Raw genomic sequence first — 24,620 nt, forward strand, 5'->3', positions numbered from 1 at the left:
AAAAGGCTGAAAGGGAGTCCTAGACCCCGACCTCGCCTGGTTGTAACACAAACTTGAGGGGGTAAACAAGCTGCCAATTCACTGTCATTACGTTATCACACAAAGGAAAAATTATCCCCCTTTCTCAGAGGGTCTCCAAGCAAAGCAGAGAACAGGAGTGGGATAAGCAGAAAAAAAAATGCACAATTTATTAGGAAATTAGACTCAATTTTAAGATGATTTTGCTTCTTCACTCCACCATAGCTATGTAGGGATACACTTGGGCAAATGTTTTAATCTTCACCTGGGCAGTAATCTAGTAGAATGCAGTCTGCCTGCTGTCGAAACACTGATTGCAATGCAATAAAATTTGGGCAGGTTCTATAACGGCTGGATGAGCCACTCCATCAGGTTAGTGCTCAGGTAGCGAAGACAGATATTTGCCTCACTCTTTCCAAGTCAGATTGTTAAATGGAGAACCTTTAAAGTGCCGTCACATTCAGTTTGTGAACAGAATAGAGCCATTTTTCAATTAGCAGCTTGTCTCCTCTCTCAGGTGATACTGGGTCTCTCAGCGTCACGGATGCTTAGTGAAGCTAAAGAGGGGTGGGAAACGTTGCTTTTAAGGGCTATTGCTTTATGAAAGGAATAGCTTTATAAAGAGAAACAAAATACTGCAGATATAAAAACAGAAAATGCCGGAAATACTCAGCAGCATCTGTGGAGAGCGAAGCAGAGTTAACGTTTGAGGTCAGTGACCCTTCATCAGAACTGGGGAAAGTTCGAAATGTATTAGGTTTTAAGGAGGCTAAATGAGGGTGGAAAAAGAAAAAGTCTGTGCTAGGGCAGAAGGTGGAGACATTAAATGACAAAAAGGTTGGTGGTGCAATGCCAAAGGGAGTGGCAATGAGACAAGTATTTAGTGCATTGTTCATTTGATATATAATTTGTTGTTCATTTGAAGCCACCATACATGCTTGGTGTAGCACGCACAGTGTGCCACTGGAGTGAGTCAGTAATAAAGGGCTGAATCTTGTTCTCATCCCGATGGTGGGTTTTGTGGTAGCGGGTTGGGGGTGGGGGAGGTGCAGAGAATCAGGGCAGAATTGCCCGTCACAGAACTTGATGCCACGATTCCTGGTTTCGGATTCTGCCGGGGGCGGGATAGGCCGATGTCAGCCTTCCCACCCAGAGACCAACTGAGGTCCTTAAGTGGCCTATTGATGACCACTTAAGATCTTCTTCCTGCTGTCACTGGGATCTTACCAACAGTGGAAGGGGTGGGGGGAGGTTGCCTTAGAAAAGGAGGTGACCTTCCTGCAGGCTTGGGAGGGGTGCAGGGGGTGGGGGGCCCCCCTCCATCGTGGGCAATTTGTGGCCCACGGAGGACCCCCACCGGGAGCCAATTCACACATCAAGCTCCCCTCACCCTGTACCGAACGGCCACCCACCCCTCACCGGGGCCTTCCGGACTGGCCTCAGTGTTCCCACCTCTTCTACAGGGTTCCAGTGCTGGGCCTGGGTCTGAGGTCTCTGCATTACCGGCAGTGGCCACCGCTCCCAGTGGCGCTGCCGATCCTGCTGAGCTGCTGGCCCTGTAATTGGCCGGCAGCTCCAGGGCAGGATCCCCATCCCTATTTAGTCTTTAAAGGGACGGGGATCCTGCCTCCTTAAACTTTGACCCCAAAACAGCAGAGGATCGCACCGGGGTCTGAAAAATGTAGAGGTGGGGCCCCCCCTGATGGGAGCCCCAGCTCCTGCACAAAGTTTAGTTTACAGCAGCAATCCAGAATGTAGTGCTGCGTGTTTCTTCCAGTGATTTACAATAGTAGATCTACAATGTGAGATCGTACAAAGGAAAGAAACAAAGATGTGTCTAAAAGGGGTAGCTTTATAAGGACAATAGCTTCTCCAGCTCCAAGACAAAGATGACTCCTTTTTGTCCTTCAATTACAATAATGCACAATGTAATTTAAAATGTTCAGACTTGGCTTCTACTCTATATCATTATCTGCTTTCTAACTAGTCATTGCTTTAGCCTGGTGTTCCAGCACATGACAATCTCAGAGTAGCCCAGCATCTTAAGGGTATCAAGCACATTGGGGAATATCCAACTATATGTACATCTGACAGATTGATTAACATACAGCAATAACATGCAACAAAGTTGTTGTGGAGTCATGAGTAACGATGACTTTCAAAAGAAACTGGTTTCATCCGGATTAGGTTGGTTAACGTGCAGATCTTGTTTGCTTGAAAATGCCAGATATGTCAAAATGTTTAATATGTGTCCTGAAACTACGCTTGCAGTTTTATGCTGAAATAAAATCATGCCAGATGTCTGTTAGTATGCATAACTAATTGCCAAATTACCATATTCAGAGTCAGGAGGTCACGAGGGGGTCACAGGCGGCACTTATCAGAATTTTCATTTAAAATTTCTCCTTGCTCCACACTTCCTGCTCTGAATTGAAAACATCAAACCTTTCTAGAGCAAAAAACACATTAAAAAAATTCTAATCATAAAACTGGAAATAGACAAACATTCACCTTTTATATTCCTAAGCAGAACACATTCTCCAGGAGCATGACAAAAATTCACAAAACTAAACAAAAGCTATTAAGGTGTTAAAATTTTAACAAGTTCGTATGTTAAAAATACCATAATCTGACTGAGTAGCAGTCTTCTCACAGGAAGCCTTATTTTAAAACAGCTTGTGGGAAACAAATAGTGTGTTTGCAGGCAGGATCAGTGCTTTGTGTGAAATCCTTCAAGAACAAAGTTAATGTAAAGTCCGAAAGAAACTTGCAGGCTTACAATGTAGACTTACCCCAACAGAATTTGAATAAATTAGGTAGAAGGACACAGTCTATCTGAAGATGATTCTAATTTCGTGAATTGGTCTTACATGCATTAACTTAATCATATCGAAGAACACTTCAGTGTGACAAACCACTTCCTCGGCATGATACACATTTACCCTGGCGTTCAATGTAACAGTACTAAATCTTGATTCAATCATAAAATGCTCTCAGTGCACATAATAGCTGAACTCAACAGTCAAATTCCAAGTACAGGTAGCAGCACATCTTAGTGTTACCGATGCAGAACGAAGGTTATTCTGAAACATTCACTGCTGTACGTATTCATACTGAGTGATAGAATCGAATGATTTTATAGGGTGTGGTGTAAAGATTTACACTCATTGTACAATTGTATCAGGAATCCTGACCAAAAGCACAATATTTCTTGGTAAGTTATTCTGCATTTAAACAGGCGGTCGCATAAAGACTTGCTTTTTGGTTAATAAAAAGGAGGTATTTTATCGACCTATTATTAGCAAGGCATTACAGAGTTCAATTGTACAAGCAATGCCCCAAAACTATTTGCATATAATAAAAGCAACAGGTTAAAAAAAAAATCCGGCTGTTTTGAAAATTAAAACTACAAATGTACAAGGGTGAACCCCAAATAATTAAAACTAAAATGAGACGCATTCAAATGCACATTTAAATAACAAGTGACAAATAGCCCACAAATGCAATGTCTCCTCAGCAGGACAATGAGCTTCAATCCACGTTGCTAAGAATGGAACACTATCACTTGGTCTTGCTGCACTCATTTCATGGCTCCTCATTCACTTTCACATTAAAAATAGGTTATGTCTCCAAAGGCAAACGTGGCTGGAATTGCAGTTGTTTGAGAAGGTAAATATGCCACATTTTCATGTAGTCGTTTATTTTCTGCTCTCCTCGGTCTCACTGGGATCCTTCTCCTGTCGTTCTCTTTCCCGCCTCATTTCTCTCAACTCCTGTCTGTATTTCCGCTCAATGAAGCGCTTCTGATGCGCCATCTGGGGAAAGTTATCTGGTGCAAGGAGGAAATATTTTATTAATGAACTGTACCCTGTAGTACTCCAACAATGTTACAGTTAAACTGCAACAACAAAATAAGAATTCACTCCAAAATTAGAAAATCTTTGAAAACAAATCTAGAGGCATCTTGTTTGCAGGTCAAGACTTCCTTCCGTAACTTGTGAAACAGATCAAAAAAAGGTGGTCAAACAATGAGGCAAAACAAATCATTGAGCAAATGTGGGCTGGCGGATAGACGGGGGATGGAGAAGAGGAGAAAGTACTTCTGGAATAAGCTTCCCCGTCAGCAACATTCCCTCCAATTTTCCTTTGGAGTGCGCGGACGATTTAGTTATATTTATATATATCTGGCATAGGACATGCAATTACAGCCTACAAACCTTACTTTCTGTTGTAACGCACTAGTGTCATTGTAATTTGCATTGGCAACATTTTCTACTGAATTTGCCATGTCAACAGTCATGGTGTGGTTGCAGACTCTGACCACTAGATGTCTCTGTTCACCACCTTGTGTCTTGGATGAGCAGAATTTTCCTCCAATTAAATACTGGGAAGACTGAAGCCATTGTCTTTGATTCCCCACCCCATTCCCTGGCTATCAGTTCCACCCCTCTCAGGCAGAAGATTGTGGGTTTAAGTCTCACTTCAGAGGCTTGAGCCCAAAAATCTAGACTGGCACTCCAGTGTAGTACCGAGGGAGTGCTGCACTGTCAGAAGTGCCATCTTTTAGATGAGACCAGTTAATGCCCACCACCCGCATGCAATTAAGTAGAATTAAGTTACAATTAACATTTCTGACTAAGTGAAATCTGCTGGATTGCCCTGATTGACCGTTCTGGCAACTTAAAAAAAAACAGGATTAAGTTCGTCAAATAGGCAGTCAGCAAAGCCAAAATAGCTCTTCCCCATCAAGTACGAGTATTGCTGGCGATCATGAACAGCACCCCTAATGATGCTTTCTAAGAAATTTCCCAGCCATGAGATTAAATGAAGCTAATGGAAGACTATATTTAAGTGTGCAGAACTCCCCAATTCCTGCAAGGCAAGAACTGTAACTAACAGCTGATGTTTAGGACACAACCACACAAATTTCAATCCTGGTTGATGCTAAGGCAAACAGATTAGACAGACAGCATGGACATTACTTGGGGAAAAAAAGTATCCTAAACTATTAAGTATCAAGTATTAAAACATGTTACAACAAGGGATAAAATCCAGGCAGGGAAAGGAGTAATTACAAGTGAAGACAGAGATTATATTAGAGAAATTACCAAAGCCTGCTAATTATGGAGAAGCTTTCCTTTGGAAATATATAGCTCCTACTTCCGAAGTTCAAATTAGCAGACGACATATGGTAAAGTTTTACTTGGTGGGGGTCTTCCATTATTAGATTTCTCTTAAATAAATTAACATTTGTTAAGGCAGCAGAAATAATATTCAGTTCTACTGATGGATTGGATTAAAAATAAAGGTTACAAAATAAACCAGTGCATGGAAACTCATGTGCATGAGAGTGCTCCACACAGTCTGAATGCGTGAGAAAACAGATTTGTTTTTGCCTATTTAAACTAAGGTTGGAGCGTAACTCAAGCAGGAGAACTGGCAGCTACCTAAAGTGTTTTTAGCATTTTCTACTTTTATTTCAGTTTCCAGCATCTGCAGTATTTCTGCTTTTTGATTAGTTCACGGCCACTGACATCTCTTTTCCAGGATTGGCTGCTTTGGAGAATTTCTGCACTTCTCTCCAACACGATTCTCGTTCCTCCCTTTCACCCTCTCCCTCCAACGAAAGCTCTCCGGCCCGAAAAGTTATCCCGAACTCCTCGTCCATTTCCCCCTGCCACTGACACTGCCTGACCAGCTGAGCACCTCCAGCAATTTCTGGTTTTAGTTCAGATCTCCAGCCTCTGCGGAACTTTAGTGAAGTGACAGATTTGAGCATGGGGTAGAGGTATGATCGGTCTTTTTAAAATCTTGCCAAATTAATGATGAAGTGAGAGTTGAAAGTTATATTTGGTGGAGTGTTACTGCACTTAATTTGCTTCAATCTGTTGTACAAAGCTGTGCCAGGATTTCACGGGGCAAGTGGGAGAGGCTGCTTAATCCAAAACGCAAGCAATTTAACTTACACGACAATTAACTTTCCTGTTCTGCCAGTTTTCATAAATAACATCAACGCTTCTTTCAATCTCACACACACATGCTCACAAGAACAGCAGAAAAATTGGGGAAATCACAAACGTTGAGAAACTTTAAACAAGGATTCTTTTAAAAAAAAACACAAGCTGTGTTGCTAAAAATATAAAACATGTCACATTAAGCTAATATTTGCAGCATATAGCAAGCATTATGTTGCAGTTTTCTTGATGTGCTTAACAATTTTGAAGCCTTTTTAAATTCACAATGAGTTACGTGGAACTCAAAAATATCTGGTAAGGATGGAATTGGGCTCAAACTGATGTCCTCATAGATAGCCAACTGACATTCACTGTGTAGGCTCACACATAAAGAATGGTCACTTGGGTAAGGATGGTGTCAGTGGGGCTTTAGATTTCTCCTGAATTCACTACTGGTTTTATTAGTGACCATCTTATATTTATGACCCCTAGTTCTGGTTTTGCCCACAAGTGGGAGAATCTTCGTCACATCTAACCTATCAAACCTTTTCATAATCCTGAGGACCTGTGTCAGGTCACTCCTCAGTCTTCCTGTCCTAGAGAAAAGAGTCCCAGCCTGTTCAACCTTTCCTGATAGCTGTAACTTCAGAGTTCTGGTATCATTCTAGTGAACCTTTTTTGCACCTTCTCCAGCATCTCTATATCCTTTTTATAATATGGAGACTAGAAATGTGCACAGTACACTGAGTGTGGTCTAACCAAGGTTCTACATAAGTTTAACAGAATTTCTATCCTTCTAGAAATGAACCCCAGTGCTATATTTGCTTTTCTGAAACAATGCCCTTATTAACCTGTAATGCTACTTTTATTGCCTGTGTATCTGTCATCCCAGCTCCCTCGTTTCCCCTACCCCATTTACAGACTTATTTTCCAAGGAATATGTAACCTGCTCATTCCTACCCGAGATCAAATTTAGTGCAATTCCCTCTTCCCAAAATGTTTTAAAATTTAGCTTGAACAGTGCTCTTTGAAAGAAGAATGAGTAATATGAACACTTCCCAGCATGTTTATTCTCCTGAAGGACTTTAATAAGAGACTGATCCAAGATCTTTAAAATTCTGAAAAAATTGGATAATTTGGAGCCAAGGCAGGTGGATGGAGTTCAGATTCAGATCAGCCATGACCTCACTGAATGGTGGCAGAACAGGCTCGAGGGGCTGAATGGCCTATGCCTGCGCCTATAATGCAGATGCTGGTAGATTAAGGTGGAAGGTCCAAGACTGAAGAGCATGTAAAACTAACAATATCTCAATCAAGGGCCAAGTTTGGAAGAATTTTTAACCTCACATTTGGCTTTGGGTATGCCGTTAATTAATATTTACTGTGTTTGCTAAAAGTTAACATATTTAAGACAGATGAATTTATTACAAGCATGACTGCAGGTTTTGAAGAGAAATTAAACTAATCCAACGAGCCCTGAACATCTTGACTCTTAAGAAGCGTCATTGCGAGTAAGGTAACCAAGTCCTCACGGATAAATAACAGGAAAAAAATTCTGACAATCAGTCTAGCCTTCGTTCCAGTTACAGACGCGTGTACATATAAATCATGGATGAACGCTGCACAGACTTTTCTTTGGACACCGAGCGAGATGGACACAGTCCATTAAAAAAATTGTTTAATATTTTGCTTTATTACTGAAGGTGATGACATTCTTCACTTCAAATTTATGCCACTTTATACTCACTTGAAAAGCACTTTTGATAGCAACACATTCTAGCTGTAAAGCAATTTATTCAACATTCATTTCAACTTAATTATCTGCCTTAATTTGTTTTTTATATTGCAAAATAGCTTTGATAAAAGTCATCATTGAACTGAATCCACTCGTGTGTACAGTATTCACAATACCTCACAGTTGGAAAATTGCATTCATTTGAATATAATTTTTTTTAATGTAACAATTGATTTGATTGAAGGGCTGTGTTTTACTGTCGTTTATTTCCCTTTTGTTTAAAACTCTTAATTGTTGGCATCAGACACTCATTAATATTTTATGATTGGGATTTTGATTATCAATGTGCTCAGTTTCCCTCTATTGTCATTTAATTTTTCTAAGCTCCACAATACGTTTGCACACGTACTGTCTTGTCATGGCAGTCAGATCACAATGTTTGATCCCAGAGTCAATGGGCAAAGTAATTGAAATCTTCGCAAAAATCGCTGCAGCAGTCACTAAGCAATCAGCAACTAACACACTTAATTGATTTTACTGCAAAATGGTGCACTGAGAATGCTGTGAAGAGGGGAAGAGGAAGTGGCAGTGCTGAACACATCATATGGGAGTGAAACAATTATCATCTGTTGCACATTGTCTCTTTCAATTTGTGAGATACACACACAAAAAGAGAGGCATTAAATACGTAAAGACTCTGAAGACAACAAATGTTTACCAAGTGACAGAAGTGCACAATCCACCAGCATAAAAGTTAAGAGAGTCTTTTGGCAAGTTGTAGGTTGGAATATAAATGGCATTCAAAGCTGTCCGTGACAATATTTAAAGAAAACTTTTTCTGCCTCATTTTGGGATGCCTGCACCTTAAGCATCTCACTCCAGTTAAGAGCAAGGCAGATGATTTACTTTGTAACTGGTCACTACGGTATGTGCGAGAGGGGCCTTGGGAGAAATCACTGTGTAATTTTGCCTCCTCACATTGTTCAGCACGGCCTCAGTGAGTGGGCGAGAACTTTGTTGTTAAAGCATGAACAAAATCTGCAACTGGTGACTCCCACCAAAGCAAATATTTGGGCTTCACCTACATTACAACAGTGACTGCACTTCAAAAGTACTACATGAGCTGTAAAACGTTTTAGGACATCCTGAGATTGTGGAAGGTGCTAGAAAAGGAAAATCCTTTCTTTCTCTCTCTCCCACCTTTTTGGTACTTTAAATAAAGAGGATACAAAAGAAGTATCAGTATTTTAACTGCAACAATTATGGCCCACCTTAAAAGTCAAAGCGCAATTTTAGTTTCACAATTTGGCGGCAACTTCTCTGTGCCATCTGGTAGTCCATAGTGGTTAAGAAAGAAAAAGACTTGCATTTCTATAGTGCCTTTCACAATCTCAGAACGTCCCAAAGCACTTTACAGCCAATTAAGTACTTTGGAAGTGTAGTCAATGTTGTAATGTAGGAAATGCAGCAGCCAATTTGCAAACAGCAAGATCCCACAAACAGAAATGTGATATTGACCAAATAATCTGTTTTTGTGATGTTGGTTGAGGGATAAATATTGGCCAGGACACCGGGGAGAACTCCCCTGCTCTTGTTTGAAAAGTGCCGTGGGATCTTTGATGTCTACCCGAGAGAGCAGACGGGTTCTCAATTCAACACCTCATCTGAAAGACGGTACCTCCGACACTGCAGCACTCCTTCAGTACTGCATGGGGAGTGCCAACCTGGATGATGTGCTCAAGTCTCTGGAGTGGGAAAACAGTGGGGAGTTGCGTTGGGACAGCTCTCTGCGTATTCCCGCCACCGGGGAAGTTTCCTTGGGCAGGTGGGGAACCGGATTGGCTGCCCACTTCCATGATGTGATTAAGGTGATTGAGGCCCCGAATGGGGGAGATTTTGCAGCCTTGCTGGCATTTCGCCATCAGTGAAGCAGCTCTGCTTGACACGCGGAGGCCGTCAGCTCAATGCAGGTGGCCTCCCTGCGGCAGGCTGCGGGGCCATCGGAGCCAGAGGTTGCATGCCCCAATGACGGGGCTGCAGGCAGAAAAAGCTGCACCCGTGGCCCAAACTATACCTCCAAAGGGGTTTCCTTCCGCTCCGAGGGGCCTACATTTTTGCAATTCATCAATGCCTCCGAGAGTGCCTCCATGTCGAGATGGGCATGCGGTCCCCGACCTGCCTCAGCAGTGCCCACCTCCCCCTGTGTGGCAGCCAAGGCTCCAGAGCTGCCAGCCCTCTGATTGGGCCTGCAGCATCGACAACCCACCCACCATCCTCAATAGGACAAGAAGTGCGGAGCTGGGCAGTTAGGAACCGCCTCCGGTTAGATTGCTGAGCCGGTCTCACTCCGCCAAGTGCAGTCTCGGGAGCCCCATTTGGTCCCAACGTCGGGGTCCCAAAATCCCTGGGAAAATCCACCCTCTTGATGCAATGCAGCCAATTCTGTACTCCCACTACTCTTTACTCACGGACAACACAATCCATTTGTTTTTCCAGCAATGTTGATTTAAAGTAAAATAAAAATGCAAGTTTGCTAATAAATGATAACATAAATCTAATTAGGTTGCAAAAACCCTTTTAACTACTTTGGTTAGGTATTGTGTGAACAAGTTGTGCTATTCTGCTTTAAAAATAAATGATCTAATTTCTTTAGCATTATTTCTACCTGATGCTTCAGATTATACCCAAGACTCCAGCAGCTGGGCTTTCCCAATTAGCAGAGACTACTGCATTAGAGGAAGCTGCACCTTTTAGTTTTTAAAGATCGTGATTTATAACTTTGGATCAGGGCTGTTGGAAAAGGCAACAGGTAAACATTTCAGGTGATTCATTCAGTTCAAAAACCGTAATTGAAGCATAAGATTATCCTGCTGGTTAAAGTGAAGAACCTCTTGACATTTTGTCATGCAGACAAAGTGTCAAACCTGGATGATAAATTCTGAAACTTGCTGACAGAGAGGCATAAATTTCCACGTACGAAATAGCAGCTGGAGGAGGTCATTTGGCTTTTCGATCCTTGTCTGCGATTCAACATGATTGTGAATGATCTTCTACCTCGACCCCACCTTCCCACACTCTCCCCAAATCCTTAATTCCCTTAGTGCACAAAAATCTATCCTGATACTGTGACCCCGTGTTCTAGATTCCCCAGCCAGGGCAAACATTTTCTCAGCATCAACCCTGTCAAGCTCCTGAAGAATTTTATATTTCAATGTGATCATCTCTCATTCTTATAAACTCCAGGGAATATAGGCCCAGTCTACTCAATCTCTCCTCACAGGGCAATCCCCTCATCCCAGGGACCAGTCTAATGAACCTTTGCTGCACTCTCTCTGCAGCTAGTATGTCCCTTCCTTCGGTAAGGTGACTGAAAAGTGCACAGTATTCCAGGTGTGGCCTCACCCTGCAGTATCTTAAAAATGGTGGGGGAAAGCTCACCAGGGTTGGAATTGATTCAGCAGTGATACAGGAACGAAAAAACATTTTTATTTGTCTTTGCACGGTAAATTTGGATGAAATCTTAATGGTGTGAAGACAAGTGATTTCAAATAAAGCTTACATGCTCCTGTAAATTTCAGAAAAGAACAGGCAGGCAGAAAAAAAAAGACAGGAACAATAAATTGTTTTAAATGATATCTCATAGCTTTTATAAGTCAGAAAGGGATTTTTTTTTTAAATCGCCTGCTGTTGTGAGCTATTTTTACAGAGATACCAGAGGAAATTACTTTACACACTGGTTCCTGACAGGATTAAAAGCAGACTGCATAATATACGACCATTTCAGAGGGGGAAAAATATCCAGGAGAAATGTGGCTTAAATGGCATTGAATATTGCATCACAGTTCGTAATATTACATTCAATGAGAATATTACAGTCACATGGTGGTTATGTGACTGGACTAGTAATCCAAGAGAATGCGAGCTCAAATCCTGCCCTGGTATTTTCATCATTTCAATATTTTAAAGACAAAATCTGGATATAAAACACCAGTGCCAGTAAAATTGACCATGAAACTTGGGTTTTTTGGAGAAACACAATGTCTTTTAGCTAACAAGGCCTGCTGTATTTACCCGGTCTGGGCCTATATGTGACTCCAGTTCCACACCAATACAGTCGATTTTCAACTTCCCTCTGAAGTGATCTAGAGAGTTACTCAGCTGTTTCTATAAACCAGTTCAGCATCATGGGAATTAACTTGGTGAGTGGCACTCTGTGACTTTCGACACAACATGCAGGGTGAGATATGGCACTGTTCCCCGCCACCACCTCGAATTCTGGCTCATTGGAAATCAGGGATGCTCATTGCTCCACCATTAGCAGCCATGCCCTCAGCTGCCTGGGCCCCCAAGCTCTGGAATTCCAGAGGCCCAGGCTAATGCCCTGGGGGTCACAGGTTCAAATCCCACCACGGCAGCTGGTGGAAGTTAAATTCAATTAATTAATAAATTCAATTCAGAAATAAAAATCTGGAATTGAAAGTTAGTTTTGTGGAACCATTACTGAGACTATCATCGATTTTCATAAAAACCCAACACTAATGTCCTTAACGGAAGGAAATCTGCCATCCTTACCTGGTCTGGCCTACATGCGACTCCAGACCCACAGCAATGTGGCTGAGTTTTAACTGCCCTCTGAAATGGTGACTCAGTTGTCAAGGGCAATCAGAGATGGACAACAAATGCTGGCCTTTCCAGAGATGCCAACATCCTATGAAAGAACAATCCCTAAACTGCCCTGCCTCGCTCTCCTCTTTGAAGTTGCTCCTTAAAAATCTACCTCTTTGACCAAGTTTCCGGTCACCTGCCCTAACATCTCATGTGGCTTGGGGTCATATTTTGTTTTATAATGCTCCTGTGAAATGCCTTGGGAATGTTTTACTATGTTAAAGGTGCTATATAAATGCAAGTTGCTGTTAATGTTTCTTAAGGCTGATGGTCCCCTAATAATTTCTTCCACATTTGTGTAACATTCACAAACACACTGAAATACATTGAGGTAGTTAACACACTGTTGGGGTGGGATTCGGAGCAACCTCATTCTTCAGTCCACTATGAAGCATCGCAGAGTTGAAGACAATGTACATCTTGTATGTCATCCAGGTTGATCTTAGATCATTAGTAAGGCCTCGGGACAGGGCACTGAAGGCAGTGCAGTCAGGAGGCTGGTATGCAACATTGGGAGTTAGAAGACAGAACAACCACAAGAAATACATGATCCTCCAAGATAGGTGAGGTTACATGTAAAACATACCCTGATATTCAGTTCTCAAATCTTCAGTTATGAGGAGGGGTTGGAAAAATTAGGACTTTTCTCCTTGGAAGGTTGAGGTGGCCCAATTGAGGTTTTCAGGATGACGAGAAGTTTTAATAAGAGTAGAAAGAGAAAACCTATTCCCTCTGGAGACTGGGTCAATAATCAAAGGTGAGAGATTTAAAAGCACTGGAAAAAGATTTAGAGGGGAGATGAGGAGAAATGTTTTCACTGAGAGTGTTGTCAGGATTTGGGACCCTCTGCCTGAAAAGGAGGTGGAAGCTGATTCCATCACTAATTTTAAAAGGGAGTTCGACAACGACTTGAAGATGAGGATCTTACAGGGTCATAGACAAAAGGCAGGGGTGTGAAACAAAGCATGGCTGCTCTTTGAGAGAGCCAGCACAGGCACGATGGGCCAAATGGCTTCTTTCTGTGCTGCAAGTTTCTATGATATCAAGGTAGGAATATTTATGAAATCACCCACACTGTTCTGATGCACCACTTTGCGGACGGTCTGAAATGTGTTCACAGGTGGTCTTGAGAAAAGGTCACTGCCTGACTTCTTCACATTGGCTCAGTACAGTAGGAAATGAAAACTTCTTTAAAAAACATGTCTTCAGATGCTTCCTCCATGAGAGTGTCTGACATATGCAACAAAATCTCCAGAGCGTATACCCGCATAAACTTTAGGAGAATGTCTACACGACAGCTGTGCTCTCACCCCAGAGGACTTAGACAGGATCTTGCACACCACATGGTACCAGACTGCCGAACTCGAAATTGGCAAGAAAATGCAGGAGAGAGATTGTCTGGCTATAGAAGAGCTCAGTTGTTTCTCTTCTACCCTCTCCAGCCATATAAAACTAGCACGCAGTTAACTGGTCAGTTCAGCAACAACCAAGAACAATGATCTCAGCAAGCTACAGGCTTTGTGTTTGATTTAAAACGTTTGGCCAAAGGCCTGGTCCTGAAGACTGACATTTAGAGTGGAAGAAAGATAAACTGAGTCATCCTGTTTTCAAGAATCAGGTTCAAGCATTTCTTTACATGCCCTTCTGGAACGGCAACAACAGCCTGCATTTTGTAGCGCCTTTAAAATAGTAAAATGTCCCAAGGCGCTTTGAAAGAACATAATCAAATAAGAACATGACGCTGAGCCACACAGGAAGATATTAGAGACAAAGAGTTAAGTTTTAAGGAGCAGTTTAAAGAAGGAGAGAGAGGTAGGGAGTCAGAGAGGTTTAGGGAAGTAATTCCAGAGTTTACGGCCTTGGCAGCTGAAGGCACGGCCACCAATGGTGGAGTGACTAAAATCGGGAATGCACAAGAGGCCGGAATTGGAGGAGTGCAGAGATCTCAGAGGGTTGTGGGGCTGGAGGAGATGACAGAGATAGGGAGGGACGAGGCCATGGAGTGATTTGAAAGCAAGGATGAGAATACTAAAATTGAGGTGTTGGTTAACCGGGAATCAATGTAGGTCAGCAAGCACAGGAGTAATGGGTGAACAAGACTTGGTGCGAGTAAGAACACAGGCAGCAGAGTTTTGGAATGACCTCAAGCTTGTGGAGGGTAGAATGTGAGTGTCTGGGGAGGTGTGTGTTAGAATAGTCAAGTCTAGAAGTAACAAAGGCGTGAATGAGGGTTTCGGCAGATGAACTGAGAAAGGGGCGAAGCCAGGCGATGTTACGGAGGTGGAAATAGGTAGTCACAGTGATGGTGTGAATATGTGGTTGAAAGCTCATCTCAGGTCAACTACACCAAGGTTGCACAAAGTCTGGTCGAGCTTCAGACAGGTGCCAGGAAAAGGAATGGCATCTGTAGCTGGGGAACGATGGCGGGGACCAAAGGCTTTGGTCTTCCCAATATTTAGTTGGAGGAAGTTCCTGCTCATCCAGTACTGCAGACAAAAGTAGTGTTCACATTTCTCAAAACTAATTATCAACAGAAGGCAATAAACACATCTTTGATGCTTATGCAACAAGCTAGCACATGAAACCTGAAGCCTGGCATACCTGGGTGTCTTTAAATTGATAAAACTCGGGGACCTTTATGAAAACAAAATCACAAAGTTTTCCACTGTAGTGAAACTTGGTGGGACCAGCAGAGTCCCAACGAATGAGATTTAAAGAAGGTGAAGGCAAAGCAAGTGTTAAAATTTGTTGACAGGTTCCGAACCAAAAGAACCTTTTCTACAAGAAAAGTAACAGCAAGACACTTTCGAAAATGATGGGGGAAAAAAACAGAAGTTTCTAATCTGCAGCCAGGCTCCGAGTGCGAGCGTGAGGGGGAGGAAGATTGTATAACTGCAGCAAGCTGATTAAACGTCAGCATGCAAAGCTCTTAAAACGTACAGTCAAACTGTGATTTTGCCTCATTGATGTGTACAGGGAGGACAAGAATGCACAAACAGAAAGCATAGATTTTGCTAAGTAACACAAGATCCAACCAATAACAAAGCCCTTGCTTGGTACATTCAGAGAACAAAGAGAAACAAAAATAGCATAAATCTATATTTGATGTCTGCACCTGTCAGGACGACACTTCTGGGTGCACAAGTATGGTGCTCAGTATTGGTATTTGTTCAAAGAATTCATTCAAAAAAATCAACAAAATTTAATAAAAGTATTTTTCCTAAGAACAAGATGGTAGGTTAAGCCAGATGGATAAGCATACAACATAAAAGAAAAGGCTTGCAATTATATAGTGCTGTTCATTACCACAGGATGTCCCAAAGAGTTTCACAGCCAATGAAGTACCTTTGAAGTGTACTTACTGTTGTAATGTAGGAAACACGGCACGTAATTTGCACACAGCAAGATCCCACAAACAGAAATGTGATCAATGACCAGATTATCTGTTTTTGTGATGTTGATTGAGGGATAAATATTGACCAGTGATAACTCCTCTGCTTTGAAATAGTGCCGCGGGATCTTTTACATCCCAAGTTTCGGTCTGAGTTGAATGGCTCGTCCCAAAGACGTCACCTCCAACAGTGCAGCACTCCTTCAGTACTGCACTGGAGTGTCAGCCTAGACTTTTGTGTGGAGTCTTGGAGTGGGACTTGAACCCACAACCTCCTGACTCAGAGGCAAGTGTGTTACCAACTGAGCCACGGCTGAAACACAAGAATATATAGACACATATTTAAGGGTAAACAGCGTGACGCCCCACACTGCTGACTGAGCCAGCTTCATGCAAGGCCGGACGTGGAAAATCTCAGGCACACTGCCCAACACTTCCTGGCATGTGCTAACTTGGCAATGCATTAATTATATAGCGTCCCACAACATCCATTTTCAGAACTAAAGTTAGGACTCGGTAGGGCAGACACAGAAAATGTTTCTGCTTGTGGGGATCCAAAACTAGAGGTCATCAATATAAGAAAGTCTCTAATAAGTCCAATAGGGAATTCAGGAGAAACTTCTTTACCCAGACAATGGTGAGAATGTAGAGCTCACTACCACAGGAAGTGGTTGAGATGAATAGCATAGATGGATTTAAGGGGAAGCTAGATAAACACATGAGGGAGAAAGGAATAGAGGGATATGCTGATAGGGTGAGATGAAGAGGGGTGGGATGAGATTCATGTGGAGGATAAACACTGCCATGGCCCGGCTGGCTTGTTTCTGTGCTGTAGACTTGATGTAACTAATCTCCAGGTCTTCCTCACATGAATCTGGGGACTGATGAATCACAGGGGCCACTTCCTTCAGTGTAAACTCCATGATGAACAAATGCTGAAATTGAACTAAATTAACTCTGAACCCTGTGGAATGCAACCACATGAATTTTCCCTGCAACATCCAGTTATTCACATGAATTGCCTAGCAAACCTAAAATGGTACAAAACTTTCTGGTTTTCAATTTTTGTGACATCCCCTGGAGAGCAGTAAAGAAGTGGGAGGATTCGCGCAGCTGCTTCCAGGGCCATAACCATCTTATACAGACAATAAAGGTGATCAGTTCAGCACAGAAGGACAAGGAGGGAGCAGAAGGAGGCCATAGATCATACACACCCACCTGACTGAATATCAACCCGAATTCAAAGCCAGAGCTACTCACTAGGACTGCCTGGAATGGGAGTCGAACCCCACACTTTGTGATTCAGAGGTGTAAAGGTGTAAATGCTAACACTTAGCTAAAGGTTCCTGGCTTCAGTAATGAATGGGATAACCTTGCTTTCAAGGATCAGAATCAAGGTTCTAAAACATCTCTGATTTGACAGTTAGTTTTCTGGTTTGGACTTCTGTCCTGTCCCTGACATGGGTCATCCACATGTACCACATATCTTCAGAAATACTTCGGTCATTTCCTTATTCATGAGTTCCAAACCAGTTCATTCAAACTTTAAATTAAGCCACCTTGCGAATTTTCTAAAAAAATTAAGAACAAAGATAGTAAACTTAATTTTTAAAAAAAAAGAGATTCTCTTACATTTTTCCAATGCGTCCATGGCAGCTCCCATTTCTGCTTGTTGAATGCTGTTTGAAAGAGAAAACAAATATTTGAATGGCAAACTGAAGCATTAATTAGGACCAGGTAGCAAAGTATTATAACCAGTTTCACTAATACAGCAAGCTTTTCTTTGCCTCTGCCATGAGGAAGTGTAGGTTAGGGAGTGGGTGAATGGTGTACGAGATTAACATTGCCTGGTTGTGGGAGTGAAATAAAACTGACGGTTTCTCCTGCCCTTTATTTGTGTGTAGCCACTGCTCCGATCCATTCACAAAAACAGCTGACATGTCTCTTTTCTCTAGAAGCTGTAGCGTCTCAAATGAAATAAACTGCAAGTACTTCAACCAAGCTGCCAGTGAAATGCTGCTGCTTCTGTTGGTTTAATCATCTCGATCTGACTGTACAAAATGAAATAGTACAGAATGGGTGCTCCTACACATGGTGATAAGATTATACAAATGGGACATTACATCACTTCCAGCCCCCATTATAAATCATTAAAGATGGTGCAAAAAACATCAACTACATTTTTAAAAATAAAATGCTACTGGATCTCAATGATAAAATAAAAAGCCCTTTTGAGTAACAACAACTTGCATTTACATAGCACCTTTAACACTGAGCCACATTAGGAGATATTAGGGCAGATGACCAAAAACTTAACCAAAGAGGTAGGTTTTAAGGAGCAGCTTAAAGGAGGAGGAAAATGTGGACAGGCAGAGAGGTTTAGGGAGGGAACTAGCAAGCTTAGGGCCAAGGCAGCTGAAGGCACAGGAAACTAATTGTTTGCAGTCAGTCTCAGCACAATCATCCAAAAATTATCATTGAAATTTTGTCTCTTGTAAATGGAAATATCAATGCAGAGTTAAGCACCATTTGCTGAAACAGGGTTGCAGGAGCACCTACCAGGGAGTTGGTTGGGAGAGGGGCGGGGTGGGGAATGTTTTGTAATCCACCCATTATCGCACATTTTTACCAAATCCTTTGAGGCTCAATGCAGCTACTGTTGTTTTCAGTAACACACTTATTATGTAGCCTATTAGACCAAAAAATAATGTGGGCTGCATTTGCCCTCCCCTGAGGCATGCACTGATTAAAATCATGAAGTGGCGTGATAGCAAACTCAAATGGTTTTGAGCTCTTTAATTATATTCTTTATAGAATAAGCTAAACCATCGGATCTTAATTCACCGATGAAAATAAGCACCTACCATAAAAGACAACCTTTATTGCTTTTACTTGTGGAAGATTTGAATCACGGCTCCCAAATGTAAGAAGCAGAGACTACAAACTGAACTCTCAGCTTGGTTTGCCTTTTACAACTCCCTTCGCCACTAATTTATCCTGTGAGCGAAATCTTTTTTAGGATCACATAAAGATCTCATGGTGCTGTAGTTAATTTCACTGTGGACTCCTGAACTTCGATGGCTGGCAGTATTAGCAAATGTGAAAAATTGCTATCATTCAAATTCAGATATGAATATTTTCTAGTAATAGCTTTTTACAGGTAGTAGTGTCATCAATTTCTTTACATTGAATAAAATTCCCCAAATATTATAGGAATTATATAATTAGATATATACAAAAAACACCAAAATTAAGTCAGACTTTTTTTTTCCAAGAAGCACCCTGCATGAGGAACCAAGGCAAAGTTAATTTGTAATACAAAAATAAAATATTATGGAGGCCTGAAATCTGAAACACCTCCTCTCTTTCCACCATCCAGAGCTCTAAACTCTCCTTCCAGGTGACACAGCAATTTATACTTGTTCATCTTTCAATTTAGTATATTGTATTCACTGCTGACTATGTGGTCTCCTCTACAATGGAGAGACCAAACATTGATCGGGCGACTGTTTTGTGGAACAGCTCTGTTCAGTCTGCACGCATGACCGCAAGCTTCCAGTTACCTGTCATTTGAATTTTTCATCCCCACTCTGACCTCTTTGTCCACGACCTCCTACACTATTCCAATGAAGCTCAAGGTGAGCTCAAGGAACAGCTCCTCATCTTTCGATTAGGAACTTTACAGCCCTTTGGACTCAATATTCAGCTCAATCATTTCAGATTATAGCCTCTGCCTCCATATTTTTTCAGACAGCTGCTACTGATGATGATTCTGCTATTCCCATTTACACCTCTTCCAGATCCATCCTTTCTTTCCTTGTCCCATTACCGTCTCCTTTTGCCTTGCACCATCATTCCTTTTGTCATGCAATCCCTCCTGCCTTCCAGCCTATCACAGACCTTCCCTTTCATTCTTTCCTCCCCTCTCCCCCTTACCCTGCTTAAAACTGGTTACACCTCGAACTTTTTCCCGTTCTGATGAAAGATCATCGATCTGAAACACGGGGCTGGATTTTCCCACATCTTCGGGACCTCGACATTGGTACCAAAGCGGGGGAGGGTCCCCGAGCTTGCACTCGTCAGGAGCCAGACCGGGGGGCAGCTGTTTCATGTAGGCAGCCTCTCAACTGGCCGCCTCTGTGTTCGCTGTCCAATTAAGGATGGCGGGCGGACTCCCAATACTGCTGGCCCGATCAACATGGAGGCACCCTCAGAGGTGTGAATTTAAATGAGAAATTCATTCGCGGGTCAAGCCGGTAGGCCTCTAGGAGCGGAGGGGAAACCCCTCTGTTGCGAGCATTTGGCCCACAGGTGTGGCCTTTCCTGCCAGTGGCCCCCTCCATGAGAAATGAGCTCCAGCTCTGATGCCTCCTGGACTGCCGCAGGGAGGACCCCTCCATGGAGATGGTAGCCTCTGCACATGGCGAGGCGTGCTGCTCTGCCAGTGGCAAAATGCCAGCGGTGCCACAAAATCGCCCCTAATTGGGGCCTAAAGTATGTAATTTAGCTGCCAACCTCCATGATACAGGCAGCCGATCTGTTTCCCAGGCTGCCCTTGGGAAATTTCCCCTGGAGGTAGGAATTTGTCGGGAAGCCATCCTGATGGGGATCCCCACTGTTTTCCCACACACCCCCCACCCCTGCACCACCTCCAAACCCGCCACCCCCGCGCTTCGAAAATTCAGCCCATTAACTCTGTTTCTCTCTCAGACAGATGCTGTCTGACCTGCTGAGTGTTTCTAGTATTTTCTGTTTAGATAACAAAAGCTTTCCCATAAAATCGTTTGCGCCATCAGAACCCAACATTTTCTGCCAGAAAAAATATTTATATTTGACATCTGACCATATTCTTGACTGAAGTTAAGCAATGAATCTCCTTTTCAGGTTCCCCAACTAAAGAAAGATTACACTATGGTGTTTAACACACCCTCGCTGCAAGTATAAATAATTCGTGCCAAAGAAAAGGTTAATTCCCACAGGAAATCATACACACTCACAATGGTTAATTATTTTGTTATTGCTGCACAATACCTCTGCATGGCTTGTGCCACAGTGGTGATTACAGTCATTAGCTTTCAAATGGGATGTGATAAAGGGTAATTAAACATTCAAATGTTTCCATTTAGGATGTTCAATGTCACTTATGCACATTTTGTACTGTACAGATCTGTATAAAAAATGCTGATCAGGATGTCTGGGCAGTTTAATATTCTTAAAGTCAGACTAATTTGTATGGGTGCTGTTTTATTATAGCTCTGGATTTAGTTCACGGCAAAGTAGGGCCAGTAGGGCAGAGTTATAGCGGACTCCTGTCAGAAGAATTAATGTGTACAAAGAACGGGAGAATCAATGCTATCATAGTAAAAAAAAAAGGTGAAAATGAAGTTTACAACATTGCCATCGAGTTCAATGATACACTTGGGAACTTTGAAACTTGATAGCTATGCTTGTTAAACCCAATCACCTGTGTAAAGTTGCAGTTGTGCCAGGAGACCTCCCTTGAGGGGGTCTGGTAATTCGCGGCTAAATTTCACTCAGCTGACTTAATTCCGAACTTTCACTACACAGTTCACATCAACAGGAATACAAAACAGTTCCACGTCAATGCAACACATGCATCATTGCAGGCTTGGACGTGCTAAATGCACTTTGAAGATTTTAAAGGAGATCCAATGCCTATTCTGTTATTGCACTGCAAGAACACACACAAGAACACAAGAAATAGGAGCCAGAGTAGTCCATATGGCCCCTCGAGTCTGCTCCGCCATTCATTACGATCATGGCTGATATTAGGCTTCAACTCCACTTTCCTGCCCGCTCGCCATATCCTTTTACTCCCTGAGACCCCAAAAATCTGTCTATCCCAGCCTTAAATGTATTCAACAATGGAGCATCCACAACCCTCTGGGGTAGAGATCCCTTATCCTGAGACTGTGCAACTGTCCATTTCTCCACCCAAGCTAAATCGATAACATCCTCCGTCAGTTATGGATAAATGTGCATCACAGAACAACTCTTCATTAATATCAGTGCACCAAATTATTTATTATGGTCATCACAAAAGGTACAGGCACTGTATCTCTAATGCCCAGACAGTCAAACTGTTACTAATAAAAACCTGTTTAAAAGTTCTTGTTCTGTTTGTTTATTGCTTCGACCTTCCTCTGGATGGCATTGACTCTCTGCTGATCATCCTAAAGCACTGCTAGCAAATGGCCATTACTCCCATGTGAGTTTTGACCATTAGTGCTGACAGCCCAAGACGACTCCAGGGTACTGGGGCATCACAACTCAGGTCATACTATCCTCATGCAAATTCCACACCACTGGTGGCTCCAGCAATGGTAATTGGAAAGAGGTTGCCGGATAGCAATCAAACCTGTACAATTTCCCTCCCTTCAATCCAAGGGAGTCTGAGTCCATTGTAACGCACTTAACCATCATTCCATCCTTCAATGTTGCCTTTTAGAAAATTATTTTGTCCTAGAATTTCAGCAAAATTTTTACACAAAGGTATAATCCTGATCATTACACACTGGTCTGTTTGTCGGGGATGCGTGAAGTGGAAGAAAGGCAATACATAGAGACATACAAAGTGTTTTTCCATACTTTACTGCTATACAGTGCATGACACACAAACTAAACTAGAGGCGAGATCTAGAACAAGTCAGTGGATTCCAGCTGTGTTTCATTTCACATTCCACTGGCTGGTGTTAATTGTATATCAAGACAGAATCTCTCAGAGAATACTGATAGAGAAAGGCTGCAAAAACTTGAACCTGTTTTGAAAGCTAAAGTTTGCAGAGAAGTGGAAGACCAACAGGATCACCAGGAACCACCTTATTCACGGACATCAAGATCAAAAGTGCTCAGAGAAGTGAGCGAAGAGGGCACTGACTTTGAGAAAGGTCTGGGAGATCCAACCCATTGCAACTGGGAGGGACTTTTAACCACAAAGATTTCACCATCAATGAGGACTGTGTAACGTATAAGTGTGGCATGAGGTTTTCAAGTATTTTAACAAGTAAAGAAAATACCCTTCTTTGTAATTTGGGGTATCAGCTAAATACAAAGTACTATTTAGTTAATGGGGGATTTCTTTTAGTTTAGTTTTTATAATAAAAGTCTTTAAATATTGTTGTGTAATTCTTTAAATTAGTCTGAGGGTTCATATCTCTTATTTTTAATGTTAATGGTCTCACTGAGGTTGTAATGATTGTGTTCAATTAAATGCAGGTGGAGGGCATTAATTGGGGTTTCATGAGCAGATATGAAGGGACACTCACTGAAACTGGAGTGTAGTTGAATTAGGAGGTCTATGCTTGTAATATTTCACTCTGTAAATAAATGTTAGATGGAGTAAAGATTAACTCCAGTTCTATCCTTCACCAACTGGCTTTCTTGAATATAACAGTTGGTACTCTCATTTCTGTTTAGCGGGTCATAAAGCTAGCCAGCAATTATCACACAAATGGTTCTCAAAGTAATTCCTCAACATTCATAAAGATAATCGTACCTTGGACCTGTACCACACCCAATCCTCTCTCCTTTGAAATACACGGCCACAGTGTAGGTCCTGGCATGAGATGGTCCCACTGTCTGAAGAATCCTGATAGAAGAAAATGCACAATTTCAATCGTTACAGTCTAAAGGATCATCAACAATTTGCACTCACATCAAATTTTTGCTTGTGCCTATTGGTTCAATTTTTCTAAAATAGTCTCCATTTTCACAGCGCAGGCTAACCCAGGTTTTCCATTCATTGCACAGCCGTAGAGACACTTAATGAAGCCAGAAGGGAAAAGAATTCTCATGCAATTAAATCCTCTCACACACAAATCTAATCTCAATAAATTTTAGAGGGTACAGTAGCATAGTGGTTACGTTACTGGACTAGTAATCCAGAAGCCTGGACTAATGATCCAGAGAAAAGAGTTCAAATCCCACCATGGCATCTGGGGAATTTAAATTCAATTAATTAAATAAATATATCAGTATTGCCGACCGAGAAACTACTGGATTGTCATAAAAACCAACCTAGTTCACTAATGTCCTTTAGAGAAGGAAATCTTTCCGTCCTTACCTGGTCTGGCCTACATGTGACCCCAGACCCACAGCAATGTGACCGACTCTTAAATGCCCTCTGAAATGGCCTAGCAAGACACACTGTGATGGGAAATAAATGCTGGCTTTGCCAGTGATGCCCACATCCCATGAATGAATTTTTAAAAAACAGATTTTGGAAAAAACTATCCATTAAGTTACATTTAAAACCAGCTTGGTCTGCAGTGGTATAATTTTATTCCTATTTAATTTAATGATTTTATCTATTCTGATCAAATACTGTAATATCTGCAGAAAAATTGTGGGAAGTGGACTAAAGTGTATAAGGTTGTATTGCAAACTGAAAATTCTATCTGTTGTCTTGACCTCCTTTGGTACCTTATAATAATATGCAAGATCACTAATGTTTTGAGGAATTCTAAAAATTACTAAGTTCGATGGGAAAATGTTTCAAAATACTTGACTACATTCTTTTAAGCATCTGAAATACGCCAACCCACTCCCATTAGGCAAATAGAGAGTCAGAGACAGATAATGACAGTACACATTGATGCAGAGCCATAAATATTAATTTATATATCAAGGCCGACACAAACAAACACACGCACGAGAAACATGCAAACAGCAAAGACTGAAGGGCTAGATTTTCCTCTAACAATTAAGAAAATGTCCATTTTTCAAGCCATTTACAACTTAACAGAAGCACAGAAAGACTGATTTGAAACACAGCATTCATGAGAATAGGTTTGGTTACCAGTTAAAGAAAAAAATAGGAGAAAACCAACATGTCTGT

The 24,620-nt window shown here is 41.8% G+C and overlaps 1 protein-coding gene across 2 annotated transcripts in view; it reads right to left on the minus strand.

The window, feature by feature from the left end:
* Positions 1-1,910: 1,910 nt before the first annotated feature.
* The window catches only part of drosha (drosha ribonuclease III), a 138,588-nt gene continuing 115,878 nt past the window's right edge, over positions 1,911-24,620 (minus strand). For both annotated transcript variants that reach the window (XM_068053778.1, XM_068053768.1), the window contains exons 30-32: positions 23,280-23,372; positions 17,396-17,442; positions 1,911-3,847 (exon numbers count right to left, since the gene is read on the minus strand). In XM_068053778.1, the coding sequence (XP_067909879.1) occupies positions 3,717-3,847; positions 17,396-17,442; positions 23,280-23,372 (271 nt within the window). In that variant the 3' untranslated portion in view covers positions 1,911-3,716. The remainder of the gene's footprint in view (positions 3,848-17,395; positions 17,443-23,279; positions 23,373-24,620) is intronic.

The sequence above is a fragment of the Heterodontus francisci genome, chromosome 2 (assembly GCF_036365525.1).
Source record: "Heterodontus francisci isolate sHetFra1 chromosome 2, sHetFra1.hap1, whole genome shotgun sequence".
NCBI lineage: Eukaryota > Metazoa > Chordata > Chondrichthyes > Heterodontiformes > Heterodontidae > Heterodontus > Heterodontus francisci.